The sequence below is a fragment of the Antedon mediterranea genome, chromosome 4 (assembly GCF_964355755.1).
Source record: "Antedon mediterranea chromosome 4, ecAntMedi1.1, whole genome shotgun sequence".
Classification (NCBI taxonomy): domain Eukaryota; kingdom Metazoa; phylum Echinodermata; class Crinoidea; order Comatulida; family Antedonidae; genus Antedon; species Antedon mediterranea.
The window spans coordinates 351067-369917 of record NC_092673.1 but is presented as its reverse complement, the minus strand read 5'-3'; the positions used below and the strand labels follow the sequence as shown (position 1 = coordinate 369917).

The following is an 18851-nucleotide window of genomic DNA, read 5'->3' as shown; positions in this document are numbered from 1 at the left end:
AAGTTGATACTTTAGTTCACCCTTTCTGCAGTTAAAAATAGACTTTCAAATTGATATATTTTTATCTATCTAATTCATAATTATTAATTTAAAACAAAATTTACTAAAGACCAATCATAGATTTGTTTTAGAATTTGCAGCTTTATCTTAATAAAACATAACAATTTCAAAAATAAACTTATTAAACGAAAACGTCGTAAACAATTTTAGATGACCGTTCAATAACTTCTATTCTATAATAGAAGTGAATAGTCATGTTGATTTCAGCAATTGAATTGTAATATGTGAACATAGTGACTGCTCCCATTCTCCTTGTGTTTTTTTTTCAACGCAGTTGAGGATGAGAACTAATAACAACAATGCTTCTAGCTTCCAATAATGAGAGAATGTTCCACTGATTTACTAGCAAAGTTGTTTCAATGTACTGAGGAAAAAAAAAGTAGGAAGAACATCTGACCAATTAACACTGTTTTAGTCAGGTGAACTTTCAATGTGGGGAAAAAACTGAAAACATTACAGTAAGCCTCTGTTTTGTACAGTATACAGTATAGTAAATTGTGTAGTGCAGTATAGTAAATTGTGTAGTGCAGTATAGTAAATTGTGTAGTGCAGTATAGTAAATTGTGAAGTGCAGTATAGTTGTCTAGTGTATATTAGAGATTCTGCTTTTGTAGGTCAAACGTTACCCTGCCCAATAATATAATTAGCTGTAGATGTTTTCCTAAGGCATTAATTTGACAGTATATCTCCTATTGCATTGTCACAACACAGGCTTATCTGTGATGTTGCATGTCACCTGTCTACAAATGAAATACTTACAATTAAACCCATCATCGTATTGAACTATATAAATTAAATTTGATCATTTATTCATTGCAGAATTTATTAGGTTATTTTTTTCAGTAATTTGACATTAAGCTTTCTTTGATATAAAAGTACAATTTTCAAACCCCATGATGTATGCAACATTCTTCCGATTTGAGTTCAATGATTGAATTATTTATTTACCAAGTTTTCTTCAAACAACAGTAATTTATGCATATTGTTATACAAACTTATTATCTAAAATTAATAAAATTACTTTCATGCTCAATAAGGCATATGCGACAAGGATGGCAACAAGTGTATGTATACCACTATTTACTTTTTGCCGATTTCAGCACTTTTTCTTAAACTGTTCTGAATTCAATTACTTTTATTGATTAATTAATTTTATTCACCGTGATCAGAATTTAGGTGTACATATCAAGTTTATTCAAGTTTCAATACTTCTTAAAGCTTCATGAAGTTGGCAATATTTTAAAGTTACATTTAATTGTTTTTGCTACAATTTTTGCACGCCGAATCTACTTATCTGAAAGCCTTTTTGTTTTGGCTATGAATTGTTAAATCTACGGAAACCCCTCATAGGTAATGAAAAACTGAATTAAGTGGCACCAATATTGCGTCATAAAAAATGTAAAACATAGAATGCAATGTCATATAAAGGTCAATATCAGCTGTTAACAACATGTGTCATGTTATGCGTTCAACATTAAAATCCTTCACAAGAGTAAAGTATGTTTCGCATCATCTAAACAGCTACCCAAATTGAACATGATTATCAAGATTTGGCCTATTGGGAATTCACATGAGATTAAAGTGGCCTAGGCAATTGACAGAGTCAGGGGTGGGCAGGCATGATGCTAACTTCATGGACGCTAACTGTAGGAGGCTTGTTTTCAACCCTAGCCAGACACACAAGTAATTTTCTCTAGAATTAGGTCATGTTATAATATAACATAGGATTTCCAAGGAAATATAATTTGATAGTAAATTCATTCCCTAGTTTCAAGTAATCGATATCTGCTCAAGGGTACATGTTGTGATGGAAGTGAGAAATAAGGCTTATTGGTTGCTCCTGACCCCTTGCGGGGACGCTGCTTTCTACGTGGAGTGACAGGGTGTAACCTTTTACCAGCTTAACCTCAATCTTGTCCTGGTTCATCCCCTCCTTGTTGGACACTTGAGCAGGTTCTCTACCATTTGTGGTTTATTTCATTTTTGTGAAGATGCCTGACAACCAGTTGTCATTCAGATAGACATAATATCGAAAGACATAGTTACCTACAGTATGCATTATTACACTTGGTAGACCTATTTTGTTGGTGAAAATGTATTCCGTTTACCAATTGTTGCAATGTTAACAGGCCTGTATGCAGCATTTATAATGGGGGAGTGAGCGAAGCGAGCAACAATGGCTGGGGGCCAGGGGATGGCAAGGGGAACCGGTTAGGGTCCAGGGGCCGAAGGCCCCAGCAAAATTTGCATTATTTGACGTTCTAAAGACTGATTTAAGACTCTTTGTTGTGGCTTGGGCTAGTTGAACGATGGACACCAGAACTTAATGCTTTCATGATGTTTAAAGGCCAACTCAGACAGCGTCGTACGACGCTGTCTGAGTTGGCCTTCCTTCCCATGTTTAGGCGCCGTATTCGATAGTGTCTGTATTTCCAGACACGTCTTTACCATCGCCAGTTGTCTGTATTTCCAGCAAACACTTTACAGCGTACCGCGTACATGAAGCGCTAAGCTATTGCTTGACGTCACATGATCGACTGCGCATGTTTTACATCGAGTTTGTAGTCAGTTCAGATTCCGTAATTTAATTACCGGTATTTTTTTCATTTTATATTAACATATTTTTGTTTGTATACCATTGATAATGTAAATTTTGTATATATATAATGATATTGTCTTTAGTTAAACAAGACAAGAAAAAATACCAACCGAGGAAGTAGTGGACCTTTTGGGACTTGGGGGGGGGGGGGGGTGCGTCTGCACCCAACGCACCCCCACTGGATACGGGCCTGTGTTAACAGTATCATGATCATTTTATTTTTGTGATATTTTATTCCACTGCTATATTTTTCTGTATACCCCCTCTAGTATTCTTTGTTACTTTAGTGTCCTACTTTGCTATTTACTTTATAGCTTTCCTTCAGATAGACTTTCCAGCATATCAACTGTTATGATGCATATGTAAGCCTGCAATCGCTGTTAGTGTAATATTCTGTAAATAGCGTCATCGCATCTCCAACTCACCGACTTCCTGATGTATCATGTAAATCGACTAACTCCCTGTAAGTGGATTCTGGTAGCGGTCCAAAAATGGTGTCCCACTAAAGGAAGTATCAGCCAACATGATTTTGCTGTAGTTGTGAGATAAATGACAGGTATATTAAGTTGAGATGATGTTCTGTGTTAAGTGAATGGCACCTAGTGAAACTTGACAAAAGCCAGCAAATCATGATGTTCACAAACCTTTTTAATTGTTATATTATAAAAATTAAACAAATACTGCTTTTAACTTTAGAATTACCTTAATTTATTAAAAGAAGGTGGTAAAATATTTGTTCAGATAGAGCACATTAACAAATGTTATGATTATTTAGCCTATACAGTTAATCCTGTTTGCAAACTAGCGTTTTTCTTTTTTTTTTAAATACAAATACGCCACTGCATTTAATAGTTTTCCCCAAGAGATACAGAAACAATCCTATGTCTACGTTTATTAACCTCTTTCAACTTTCTTTTGCTCGTGTTTGGGTCGGTAGCCGTACGTCGGTTAGCGCTATGGGACTTGTCACGATAAAATATTTGCTTCGGCAGTAGGGTTCAATGCATTTTGTAAAAACAAAATTTTAAATTTGTTTTCTTTGAGAAACATTTTTATTTTTTTAATTTTGTACTTTTATTTAAATTTTCACAAACACACAGTTCACTGACTGTTTTTTCCATAAATTTGTATCTGCTTATTTTGCATATTTTTACATTTTCCAAGAAAAATTTGGATTCAATTAAAGTTTTCTAATTTAATTTGAACATGTGTTAGTATACTTTAGCATGTATAAACTACTAATCAATGTCTCTTGAACCTTCTGTGTATGTAGGTTAGAGGATATACTGATTTAGAAAGCTCCTCCTACTAAATCTTAAGAGGAGCCTATTTGACTTTCTCCAAAAAAAAAAAAGTTCATTAGTAAACAGATTAGACGAAAGAATTATGAATTACTCATTTAGCCATACATGAAAAAGATAAATAGAAATTTAGAACAAATAACGAATGTTTTTTAATTTTGATAGATTGACTACCCATTTTGATAGATTGACTACCCATTTTGATAGATTGACTACCCATTCTGATAGATTGACTACCCATTTTGATAGATTGACTACCCATTCTGATAGATTGACTACCCATTTTGATAGATTGACTACCCATTTTGATAGATTGACTACCCATTTTGATAGATTGACTACCCATTTTGATAGATTGACTACCCATTTTGATAGATTGACTACCCATTTTGATAGATTGACTACCCATTTTGATAGATTGACTACCCATTTTGATAGATTGACTACCCATTTTGATAGATTGACTACCCATTTTGATAGATTGACTACCCATTTTGATAGATTGACTACCCATTTTGATAGATTGACTACCCATTTTGATAGATTGACTACCCATTTTGATAGATTGACTACCCATTTTGATAGATTGACTACCCATTTTGATAGATTGACTACCCATTTTGATAGATTGACTACCCATTTTGATAGATTGACTACCCATTTTTAACCTACGGTTGACATTTACTGTAGTTAAATGTTATATTTTATTTTATTTTTTTGAATGTTTTTAATACTTGCAATGGAACAGTACTATTGCACTGGTAAACATTCATATAGTCATAGTCATAGTCATATATACTTTATTGTCCATTTAAGCTTTATTTGTACATTATCCATATATCTATATGCACAGTCTACAAATTATATTCTGCCAAATATAAAAGGACCATTAAAAATATATTTGTACGTTGTACCTTTCTAATTGACCTCATTGTCAAAGATGGGTCATGTTATACACCTTATATTTGTAACAGTTTTGTTCACAAGTAGAAAAAACTTAACCTTTTGGGGTGTGCTTCATTTGAACCTTTTAAGAAATGGGTTAAGTATTACACTTGACTGATACCACCTCATAATTATGATATTTGAAGCACTACGAATTAAAAGGTTTTGATTGGAGGTAGAATGTACCAATAAATTGATTGTATACAAACTTTATTAACAGTTATTTCCTTTTGGATAAGTTTTACAATGTTGAGAATTTATTTAAAGACTTTTAAAGAATTAGTAAACTTAAAATGAAATGAACCAAGACGTATTAGGCCGATTAATTGGCCAGTTTGCAAGTTTCGAAGTGCTCGGTGGTTTACTAATGATGCTATCTAGTTAAAACACTTTTCACTCATTGCTAACAAGTTTCCTACGAGTGCAATGCGTTATCATGCTCAGCTTGAACTTTAAAAAAGGTGGGTTAAGATTTCTTGAAATTCAGAAGAGATTAGTTGAAATAACATCTAGCATGTGCCTTTGACAAGCTTCGTTTTCCTGTATTTCTTGTTTCAAATAGTTCTGTTTTAAATACAATTATGATTGACTCAACATCTATGAATCATGGTAGCCATTTCAAACATTGATTTCAGCTTGCGTGTTCCGAGTTGATACCAGAACGCCATTTACATGTTTTCGGCAGTTAGCTGTCCAAACCAATCACTCACTACTAAACTTCTTTAGTTCATTTTTGGTCTACAATAAAAATAAAAGTCATAACACTATATTCAACCATTTGTATTAATTTATTATTATTTGTTATGAACTTTACAAAAGAAATAAGGGGATGTTTATTACGGAAATTCTTTAACAGATTTGATCCATGAAAAAAATTAAATGAAACAATTTAAAACCGAAAGAAAGGTTGGAAAGTTTGCGTCCCAAGTTGAAATTAAATTTACAATTGGAGTTATACCCTGAACTCTTAGCTAAATGGGTTACGTTTCTTTAATTTTCAAATGTATTCTTAGGTTTCATAGCGTACAGTTGGGAGGTAATAAATGTATACATGTCTCTGTCGTATGTTATTCAAATTTATCAATTCCACACGTTAATGTATCAAAACTCCCACAGCAATAAGAAAAAAAAAATACCCAAGGAAAGGGAATATAAATTTACTAAAAAGGGAAAATGGATTCTATTGCAAACATGATCAGGATTATATCAATCCACTATAATGGTGATGCACTGATCAATAACAAACAAACCGCAAATTTATTTTATTTTGAAGATTTGTTCTCGCATACTGTATGTGGTCCAAGCTTCACGTTATGGCAATTTGCGTATTTATGACTTGCTTCATTTAAGACAATTTCAGAATCGCAAGCGATACCTTTTGGATTGAATATAACGATAATGAAAAATTGTTATTCTCGAATTGAATTTAGAAATGTTTTAAAATGTTCAAGTATATAAACAATTGTTTAATCATACATATGGCTAATACATTAATCAAATAAAATATACAAATTAAATAACATTATTTAGAAGATTACTGCCTACAGTGTCAAGGCCTTGCGGCACTTGCATCATGATTAAAGTTTATGCTGGGGTCACATACAATCGAAAGAATGTGTCCCCCACTTGAAGTGCGCTTTGCACTTTTACACAAATTTGACGCATTTGCGGTTGACTTAGTCGCAAACCAATTATCAATTACCGCATAAATCTGATATGTCAATTCGTACAATTCATTGGATACACCACTTGGGCTTACAGTAAGGTTCCCACACGTCAACAAAATAACCGTGATTACTTTGATGAATTGAAACTGTATGTTAATCTAAAGCTCTGTCTACACTATCAAACTTTATGTAACAAAAACATGCGATGTGCCCATATATGATGTTATATCACTACCATATTTAGGCACATCACTCTTTCTTTGTCAAACTATTTTGATAGTGTAGACAGAACTTAAAGGCATGCATCATGCATTCATATTTTCAATAAGTTATCTTGTATGTCATATTATGATATATCATGTATTATTTGTTATTTTTATAACCTATGAAAGCAATTATGAATGCAAAATTATTATTCAGTAAAATTTCTTTATGATATTTAATACTTGTTTGTTGGTGAATGCCATACCAGTGGGGTTGTTGATAGTTAAAGCAGCTCTTTTGTAAAATTTTATGATGGTTTATTTCAGATACCATAATTTTTCTCTTTGTCTCTTTTTCGTGTTCCAGGCAGACTCCACTCAAGATCCTGTATCTTTCTGGCATCCTGCCTTCTTCCTTTTCCCCTCCCACAGTTTTATTGTTATTTGTCTGTTATTGCGTATTTAGTCCATTATTGTTTAAATCTTAAAAGTATGTAAATAAACATTTCAAAATATTTAATACACTATTTGTTTTTTTTCTTGCAGTCGACCAGAGACGTCGTTCCTTTGGTTCACGTCCCCCTGGAAGACCCTCAAGTTCATCATCTGGAACAACTACAAATGGTACATCATTGGGTTCTTCCTTGTCGTTCTGCTCATCCTCTTCATTGCGCTTCTCCTCTACAGTATACCAGGTGCAACTGTCAACAAAGTATTTGGCGTCTAAACCTTACTTACCATGATCATCATGTGGAAATCATGCAAAAATTTATAATGTACTTGATTTAAATACATTTTTTTATAATCATACGCGAAACAATTGTGATTAAATGTCAAAAAAAATATTCTGTAGACTAAGGTATATACTTTTAGGATTAGGAATAGTTATCATATATATTTATATGTAGAGCGTTTTTCAGACAATTCTAAGTTGATCTGTTACAAATGTTAAATGTTTGATAAATTTGTATGGACGTCACCCTTTATTTTTACAGAGGTTTTCATTGTCAGTTGTTTGTTCTTCTGGTCTTCCAATACATTTTCAAATAATTATAAAGATATTTGTATTCCATTTAATTGTTATATGAAATTTTGGACCGAATTAATTAAATGAAGTATTTTTATTTTTGAAAGATACAGCATAATAATCTCTTTTATAAAAAGAATGATTTTTAGTGAATTTCTGCTGTAATGTTACTGCTCACAAATAATAATAAATATATATAGTGCTATTCATGCATCATATTGGTTTTTTTAGCAGAGTTTGCAAATTTCCATTTTTTTTCTGGAAAATTGCCAAATTTAGACATTTTAAAATATTTGTACAATATTGAGGTAACATGTGCAGAAAACATGTGCATCTACGCATGCCAATGTATGATATAATAACCATTCGAGAAATTAGAAGAAATTTTGCCATCTTTTGAAAACTTTTCAAAAAGTTTTATCGAAAAATAAAAAGGTCGAAAATTGACCATTTTTTGAAAAAATCCATGTACTATAGTACAGGGAAATTTTCGAAAAATGGCCAATTTTCGACCCTTTTATTTGTTGACATAAATGGTTACTATAGCATAATAAACATGCACAGAGTCGAATAATGCGTTCTGCGCATGTCAATTGTGCAATATAGTAACCACTTTTGACATAAATGGTTACTATTATACAAATAATGAATGTTTATGAGTGCAATGGTACAAATAATGGCACGAGGTGAATGATGAAAGGTTATATCAACGAGGCAAAGCCGAGTTGATATAACCTTTCATCATTCACCAAGTGCCATTATTTGTACCATTACACGAATACAAAACATTAACATCTAGACGTTTTTTTTTCGTACACAAAAAAAGTACTATTTAACGATCGTTGAATAGTGCGTACTATTGCACGCCATGTGACCCACATTCGTCCAATCAAATGACAGGAATTTATATAGGTGTTATATAAAGCGTAATAAACATGCGCAGAGTCGAATAATGGGTTCTGCGCATGTCCATCGTGCTATAGTAACCAGTTTTATCGAAAAATAAAAAGGTCGAAAATTGACCATTTTTTGAAAAAATCCATGTACTATAGTACAGGGAAATTTTCGAAAAATGACCAATTTTCGACCCTTTTATTTTTTGACATAAATGGTTTCTATAGCATAATAACCATGCGCAGAGTCGAATAATGCGTTCTGCGCATGTCAATTCTGCAATATAGTAACCACTTTTGACATAAATGGTTACTATAGCGAATAATGCGTTCTGCGCATGTCCATTGTGCTATAGTAACCAGTTTTATCGAAAAATAAAAAGGTCGAAAATTGACCCAAATTTTCGACCCTTTTATTTTTTGACAAAACTGGTTACTATCGGACTCTATAACATGATGATAACGCAATATATGGACATATATAGCAATATTATTGCATAAAATGGATTTTTAAAAAGTCGATGTTTTGGCCATTTTGAAAAAATCCTTATATTATAGTACAGGGAAATTTTCGAAAAATGAACAAATTTCGACCCTTTTATTTAAAGAAAAAACTGGTTACTATGACTCTATAACCTGATGATAACGCAATATATGCACATATATGGCAATATTATTGCATAAAAATAGAATTTTAAAAAGTTGATACTTCGAAAAATGGTCAAATTTCGACATTTTAAATTATGTGTACAATATTTAGGTATCATGCGCAGAGCACAAGTCATTATGTGCGTCTACGCAAGTCAAATTACGGTATAATAACCAAAAAGGGTCACTTTTACAGAAATCCACATTATGTGAGTCTGCGCATGTCACCTCAATACATATTTATAAAGTCGATATATTGACCATCTTTCGTAAACAAGAATTTTTTTATTTTTATAGGCCTACATAACTTGTTACTATGGCAATATATGAGCATATTATTATAGTATAGCAATACTATCGCATACAAATTGAATTTATTCGAAAACAAATCTTTTATTTTATGACATAAGTTCCTGTTGTGAAAGACTGTCACGATAAAATATACTATTGGATTAAGGAGGTTGTTGTAATGGTTTAAATGGTTTTAAAGAATCTTTGTGATACAGTAGGCCTACACAATAGTTATATTATGTTTGAATAAAATGGAAGAAATACAATAAACACTTGTTTTATCTTGTGATTCAACATATTTATACACTATTCATATTGCTAAATTACCTCTTTCATATTTGATACAAAGGTATCATTAAAGACATGAGACGTAGGCTAGAATTTTTATTCATATAATAGGCTATAGTCTAATTGAATTTCAACCTACTTTCCATAGTTCTACGTTAAATATTTACTTATACGTCTGGTGCCTACGGCAGTCCCGTCATCCCTACCTCTTTAACACAGACCATTCCCGCCTGTGGCCTAGAATTTCTTTAACATTTCTAGTTCATTTGTTGAGCCTAAGGCTGTGTGTAATACTCCATATATAACGGGGTTATGTAGGCCTAACCCAAATTCTATTTGTGTTGCATGTTCTATTTAAATGTTTTAAAGAATTAGAATTAGAATTTTCTTACTTCAAGTACAGTAAAATATTTGTTCCTGTAATATAATACAATAACAGTGGTAATTTAAATGCAAGTTTAAACAAAATTAACGAATATTCTGTAAATAATAGTTAATTTGATTAATTCGTATACAAAATATACGAAAAACAAATACGTTCGTACAACAAGGAACATACTAAGAATGATATAATTAATAACAATGCAAAATGCAATTAATACACGCAGTTTAGTGTAATTTTTCAAAATACCATTTTTCATTTTCACAATATAATATAAATTCGTTAGGCTTTTTAAATAATTATTGTTGTTATATATATCGCGTATTTACTCGTTTGTATGATCGACCCTGTGTGCTAAGAAAGTTTGTTACTTAAACCATGTAAGCTCCATGCTTAAACTTTATTTCTGCTACTTAAACCATGGAGCTGTATGCTTAAACTTCATTTCTGCTACTTAAACCATGGAGCTGTATGCTTAAACTTCATTTCTGGACTAATAACATAGTGTACATGTTTCAGCAGATGTAATATAAAACACAGGTGTTAGTGATCCAAAGATTGCCATCAATTCAGGTAGCAGGACTGCTGTTTCAATGTTGCAGTGTTGTTTCACCGACTTGCCTTCCATTTCACTGTCAACACCGCAGACACCCGTTGCTATGACCCAGCGGTAAAAATTCATACAAAACAAATACCATGCCATAACCTAGACCTACATTACATTTGAAATAACACACGGTATAAAATTGTAGGCCGGTGTAGTTACGGTACCCCACCTGCTACCGGTGAAGGTGCGGAAGTTTGTCTCACTGTCTTTGACACATCAGGCCCAGTCTGTGCCAGCATGTCGACTTTTAATTAATGCATACTGAATTGAAATAACGAATTTGACAATTAAATTGGTCGATAATCAAATATGAATAATATTAATATTACTATTAATGATAATAATTTAGTGCTGTTTCGGCAATTTAAATCTGGGATATGGCACGCCAGGACGGACATAACACGAGCAAGGTCAACTTGAGATAGTTATGTCCGTCCTGGCGTGCCATACTGGGACGTTAACGCAAAGAAACGCTATTTACACTTCTATAGGCCTACTGTACGAAATTTGTATTTAAAAAGAACGAAATATTTTTTCTTCCATACGGGCCCTAGGCCTAACTTTCAAATAAAATACTTATGTGTTTATGTATTTACGTTTCATTGGGAAAGGTATACAAGAGCGCAATATTTCAGTAACAACGCCCCAATGACCAACGTAAAACGATTTACTCAACTACATGAGGGGGTGTTTGAATATTGGAATTGACAAAAATTAGAAGCACGCTATTATATCAGTAACATTCAGTGTTAAACTACACTTAGCCTGAACATATCATGAGGGATTTGATCATGTCAGTACAATTAGCAATTGAAAGCAAAATGTCTCCAGCAGCTAGCAACTTCTTAAGTGGCTGTCGCTACACTCAAGATGGAAGTAATAAGGAGTCCCCCAGTCAATCAAAGCAATAACGCAAACCGTTAACCCCTACCATATACGTTGGCAATTGCGTAAACTGTTAATTTACGGAATGTTGACGAATCCCATCGGTATGTATGCAACCCTGTGAAATATCTTGGTGTTTCGATGCAGATTCAATGTTGGGTTGCGATAACGTCATGATCAATTTTAGTCCTGGGTATAACATGCCCAGGTGATCATGAGCTTTCAATGTTTTTAGTTTTATTGATATTGCTCATCCACTCGTACCTTTTGCAGAAGAAGATTGATCTAGGGAAGGGGGGTTGAGCAATGATTTAAGAAAGGGGATGATCCAGAGAACGGGCTCGGATCTTGGGAAAATTGACCCAGAAAAGGAGTTGATCGAGGGAATAGGTTGATCTAGGAAAGGGTTAAACAAATATTAAAGACATGACTTCTCGTGTCGAGTTGATAGTTGATACGTTGATAGCAATTTCACAGGGTCTTACAAAAGGCAATCAAATAATACAATACAATGTCTATGTAGAAAAGACCTTTGATTTTATTCACTTCTCACCTCGATACATTTTAATTTCAAACATTTGTCAATTATAAATAATATGTTTAAAAAGAAGTTATTTATGATACAACGTATACTTTTATTCTGACCCGTCCAATTCGCCGACGAAGGGTTACCTCACGACGACGAGCCATACTTAGGCTTACAATATAGCAACAAATCCTAAAGAAAATTATTTTAAATACTGTCAAACCTTTAACCATTTAGAATAGCCGATTGGAATTAATTAGAAGATTGGGTAAACACTTTGCTGCTTTCGACAGGTACTTTCAACTCTGTTGATGGAAACTTATCTTGGGGATACGAGACGATAAATCTATTAAAATGATTACGTCTAAGGCTTGTTTCACAAGCTGTTTTTAATTATGTTGTGGATATCGAGTAATTTATAATAAAAAGGCTAATGGCAGATATGTTTGACTTGTTGTGAAGAGTTTATGCTTAATAGTCTTCTTTTGGGGAAAACACGCGATCAAAGGGGGACACAGAACATTGAAACTTGGCGAAGTACAAAGTTTCGTTTTAGACGTTCAGTTAATTTCGGATGGTAGGTATACGACTTATTTCTGAAAGCAAGAACAGGACGACAAGTCGTATGCGGATCATTACTAGCCTAGCCCAGTGGAGTAGCCCGACTCAGATGACTAGCCAAATAATCATGTGTTGCTAAAATTAGATATTAGATATAATTAGAATTAAATACACTGATGAAAATCATTATATATACTGCCCACACAATCATTAAATGGTGGAAGTATTTCCTTCTGTTTACCATATTGTTAAACATAAATCATGAATGTAAGGTTTTTTATAAATTAGGCTCTCATGTTCCGTTTATGTACTTCCACCCATGATACGGTATAAGTTTAGAATTAAACATTACACAATACACAAGCTAAATGTTTAATGTAAAAACGCAAGCACCAAACGCGGGTGTTATTTCCTTATAGTATGGTCTAATAATGGACTGAACTTTTTTCTCAGTTCTAAATTCAATCATGTATCAATTATTCTGTAACATTTTGACACATAAGCTAGGCCCTTGTTGTTTTAAGTAAACCCACGCATTAACTTTCTAACTCCACGCACAGGGAAAGCGTGTCACAACGCGTGCCAGAGAGAATTGTGTCTAATTAACGTCGCAATAAATACTTTGTCAATATTATTTAAAGATGCGGATAACCGCATAACTTACGTGCTGCACTTAAACTGGGACGACGGCGGCGGCATACCGACGATAATTCAAGTCATTTGATGACGGCGGCGGCATACCGACGATAACTGAGTCATTTGACGACCGCCGCGGCATACCGACGATAATTCAATTCATTTGACGACTGCGGCGGCATACCGACGATAACTCAAGTTATTTGCAATCTCTCAAACATAAACAAACGATGGGTTTATTACTTTAAAACATATTTACAAGAGAATATCATTTCTCTGAACCTTTCTGACCTAACCTAGTTTTTAAACCTTTATACGTCGGAAAAGTAAAGGAAGGATGGATGGGTATTGCATGTAATTATCTGGAATAACATGTGTTGCATTCTTTGATAATTTGACATTACATTTTGAGTATCTATTCGTTGTGTCGAACGATTGACACGTGTTAAACGTGACGGAAACCAACGCAAATAAAATGTATTTTTTCTTATGTTTTGTTATTATTTGTCAAGGTTTTAGCGTGGCACATCTTATTCGACTGCGTGATTCGACAGCATTGCGTGGTACATCTTATTCGACTGCGTGATTCGACAGCATAGCGTGGCACATCTTATTCGACTGCGTGATTCGACAGCATAGCGTGGTACATCTTATTCGACTGCGTGATTCGACAGCATTGCGTGGCACATCTTATTCGACTGCGTGATTCGACAGCATTGCGTGGCACATCTTATTCGACTGCGTGATTCGACAGCATTGCGTGGCACATCTTATTTGACTGCGTGATTCGGCAGCATTGCGTGGCACATCTTATTCGACTGCGTGATTCGACAACATAGCGTGGTACATCTTATTCGACTGCGTGATTCGACAACATAGCGTGGTACATCTTATTCGACTGCGTGATTCGACAGCATTGCGTGGCACATCTTATTCGACTGCGTGACTCGACAGCATAGCGTGGCACATCTTATTCGACTGCGTGATTCGACAGCATAGCGTGGTACATCTTATTCGACTGCGTGATTCGACAGCATTGCGTGGCACATCTTATTCGACTGCGTGATTCGACAGCATTGCGTGGCACATCTTATTCGACTGCGTGATTCGACAGCATTGCGTGGCACATCTTATTCGACTGTGTGATTCGACAGCATTGCGTGGCACATCTTATTCGACTGCGTGATTCGACAGCATTGCGTGGCACATCTTATTCGACTGCGTGATTCGACAACATAGCGTGGTACATCTTATTCGACTGCGTGATTCGACAACATAGCGTGGTACATCTTATTCGACTGCGTGATTCGACAGCATTGCGTGGTACATCTTATTCGACTGCGTGATTCGACAGCATTGCGTGGTACATCTTATTCGACTGCGTGATTCGACAGCATAGCGTGGCACATCTTATTCGACTGCGTGATTCGACAGCATAGCGTGGTACATCTTATTCGACTGCGTGATTCGACAACATAGCGTGGTACATCTTATTCGACTGCGTGATTCGACAGCATTGCGTGGTACATCTTATTCGACTGCGTGATTCGACAGCATTGCGTGGTACATCTTATTCGACTGCGTGATTCGACAGCATAGCGTGGCACATCTTATTCGACTGCGTGATTCGACAGCATAGCGTGGTACATCTTTTCGACTGCGTGATTCGACAGCATTGCGTGGCACATCTTATTCGACTGCGTGATTCGACAGCATAGCGTGGTACATCTTATTCGACTGCGTGATTCGACAACATAGCGTGGTACATCTTATTCGACTGCGTGATTCGACAGCATAGCGTGGTACATCTTATTCGACTGCGTGATTCGACAACATTGCAGTCATTATTCGACAGCACATGGCTTATGCGTCCATTATTCGACAGCATTGCAGTCATTATTCGACAGCACATGGCTTATGCGTCCATTATTCGACAGCATTGCAGTCATTATTCGACAGCACATGGCTTATGCGTCCATTATTCGACTATATGCGGTCCTCATTCTTTTTATAAAGATTCGATAATTAATTCATTCATTTTTTCTGTTCTTTTTTTCATTTTTTAAAACAATAATCAATTATATAGTTCAAGCACCAAATGTGATGTTCTGTATTTTTTACCCTTTTTTATATTTCTTTAAATCTGTATTTTTTAGGAAGGTTTTAATTGAATCGTAACGGAAGCCGAGCTCACACTTTATATTTTAATGTATTATGTGACAATAAAGTGTATATTTTACATGTGATCCTTATTCGACTATGCGGCACTTATTCAACTATGCGGCACTTATTCAACTATGCGGCACTTATTCGACTATGCGGCACTTATTCAACTATGCGGCACTTATTCAACTATGCGGCACTTATTCAAATATGCGGCACTTATTCAACTATGCGGCACTTATTCGACTATGCGGCACTTATTCGACTACACGCGGCACTTACTCGTCTGAAGGAGCGACACTTATTCGACTAAAAATTGTACTGTGCACTTAGTTATATACTTAAGATATTCATAAACTATGCTAAATCGTTATATTTACAATTAATGTCGACATTATATCTATGTCTAAAGAAAAAGGGGCTTAAAAGGTTATAAACTTGTATTGTCTGTAAAACTACAATTAGATTGTAGATGTCTGAACTTATATTGAACTTAAAGAACAACCAATGATGAATAATAAGAAATCTTTTTTTCCATGTCATTCAACACGGTCTTGTTTTACGTCAACGGAAACAACTTAATGAGATATGAATTAATGTAATTTATACAATTTCATAGGATTTTGGCAAGGTCGATTCACCTACCAGGAGCGACTCAACACATTACGGTACGGTATATGAATCTTGTTACGACTCATGTTGCCGCCAAATAAACATGATGTTGAGTCACATCATACATTAATATTATTATGTATTTTGTTTGCGATACATCATAATGGACCCTGCTGATGTGTCGTCCTTCGAGTGACCCGAAACAACTGATCAAATATCCGACATCAGACGATTTCACTCCGAGTGTTGAACTTCTCTACCCTTGGCCTAAAAAAAGTTTAGTAATTACAATTGTCTATACGAATACTCCCCTGCTACTAAAAAAAAAAACCGATTGCAAAATAGAGAAAACCAAAATGTTCTTTGGATAACTAGGATTTTATTGATGTGGTTTCTCTGCTACTAACACACGTCAATAAATTAAATGTTGATGTATTTTGTATACTAAAGCAAGTCGATATGAATCTCTGTCGTGATGTCACTGGTGATGATGCGTTACATTTTGTAACTTTTTACAAAATCTTTTAATTTTATGGGTTTCTTTATTCATCAATGTATACATACATTGATATTATAACTTGTTATTAAAAAAAAATGAACGAATTATTACAAACCAAATAATGAATGTTTTGTATTCGTTGAATATAGAAAAGACTTTTTTCGTTGAAAACCTCTGCCTCATCGGCTGACAAACATTATACGTTATACTATAAGTTATTATGTTAGTACCATGCTTATTACTTGCTTTGCATTGGTTATTATTTAATAGGACCAAATCACAAGTTGTTATAACTAACTATAACTATCGCCTGGTCCTCACGAATTGTATTGTGTGTAAAGCTCTGTCCCATTATTCTATGTGACAAAAAAAATGGGATATGCCCATACACATACATGATGATGTCATATAACTACCATATGTGTGTGGTCATATCAGTACCATATTTGGGCACATCACATCATTTTGTCAAACTATTTTGATAGTGCATAATAACAGAACAGAATGGACGGCCAGTGTAGGCTACTCCTATAAAATGTACTTCCCCATTTTGGCTTTACAAGAAACGTACTCGAATAAATTGTAGAACTATCAAACTAAACATTTACAGTAGGCCCACCTACATGTTTTTGACATTAATGTATAGCTGTTAGTCGGAAGTCGAAGTAGCCGAGATGACGGCAGTTCAGTTACTTCGATGATGCGATAATAAGTTCGTGTTGGCGACATTTGATTTCAACTGAAACATGACACTTTTCTTTTTTAAAGTTAAGAGTATATTCACAATTGAGAGCAATTCAAAACTTACGCGCCAACAAAACAGATTCTCTGAAGGGACTGCAAATATCAGTAAAATATGAGCAGCGCCACCAACTTGTTATGCAGTGATACGCGCGTGTGTAGGAGCAAAAACCTCTTAAAAGTAGACAATTATTTTAAGTTAGAATATAAGTTTAGGTTAATTTTGCTTGATGTTGTATATTAGTGTATCAGTTTGTTACAGTGATGGTTGAACGTGACAAACCAATTGCCAAGTTCTTAATTATTGAGTACGTACTGAGTGACTCAGTGACAATATAACAAGTTATATTACATTAGTTTATGAAAATTATTTATAGATGAACTTTAACTTTAGAAAAACTGTTCTTTATGTTTATAATAATAATAATAATAATAATAATAAGATTTTTATAGCGCACAAACCACTCCAGAGTGCTCAAGGTGCATTTAAAAATAAAAAAGAAATAAATCATACAAATTATACAATAGCTTTAAACTATGAAAATCAAACATAGTACATTAGACAATATTACACGAACAAGAAATAATGTTACTGTACGTACGGCCAAAATGTGTGTCCAGCTAGAGTGGAATGATTACTACTACATTGCATCGGTTACATACACAAATCACACATTGGTAATCAAGTCCAACTGGTTAAGTATAAACTTACAGTTCATCTTCATGGTATCGGCAATACATAGGCCTAGAAAAACCGAGTACAGTCAGAGTACTTTATATTTGGAGTAGAACAAGAGAATACATATATCATTGTAGCAAACTGTATTGACGTGGGATGTATTAATTATGTTATCATTATACTAATATACTACCAACGCAATGGACATTCAGTGGAATGGAGAGCTACCGCTGCATGTTATCGGTCAACTCGGGTTCGAAATGTCAGCACTTCAGTTCCTACAATAATTGCAATTAATTATCAATATTGAATATTAATATATTTTCGATCGTGGCGTGTCATAATTAATCATCATAAATTAGTTAGGGTTAAGAAAGTGCAGTGGAACCCGTCACGTTAGTTTGTTTAAGGCCACATTATAACACGAATATTATAAAGCTTTTCAAACAGAAAAATATGTCGAGCTGATTAGCCGTATGCGCCGAACATGCGCACAACAGTAGAACGTATAATAGGGGACACTTCGACAGGACCAGAACGAAGTGTTTCAATGTAAAGTCTTTTTAATAGGAGTGTCCCAAAGGAGGGGGATCTACTACTACTAATAATAATTTATTAGGAAATGACACCTTTGCATC

General features: G+C 34.4%; 1 protein-coding gene across 10 annotated transcripts in view; it reads left to right on the top strand.

Annotated features, from left to right (window-relative positions):
- Nucleotides 1–8570, top strand: part of LOC140048133 (myoferlin-like) — a 68905-nt gene extending 60335 nt beyond the window's left edge. For 8 of the 10 annotated variants that reach the window (XM_072093170.1, XM_072093174.1, XM_072093173.1 and 5 more), the window contains one exon: nucleotides 7322–8570. In XM_072093170.1, coding sequence (XP_071949271.1) covers nucleotides 7322–7502 — 181 coding nt within the window. In that variant the 3' untranslated portion in view covers nucleotides 7503–8570. The remainder of the gene's footprint in view (nucleotides 1–7321) is intronic. The other 2 variants (XM_072093176.1, XM_072093175.1) reach the window with 1 other exon arrangement.
- The last annotated feature ends 10281 nt before the right edge of the window (nucleotides 8571–18851 follow it).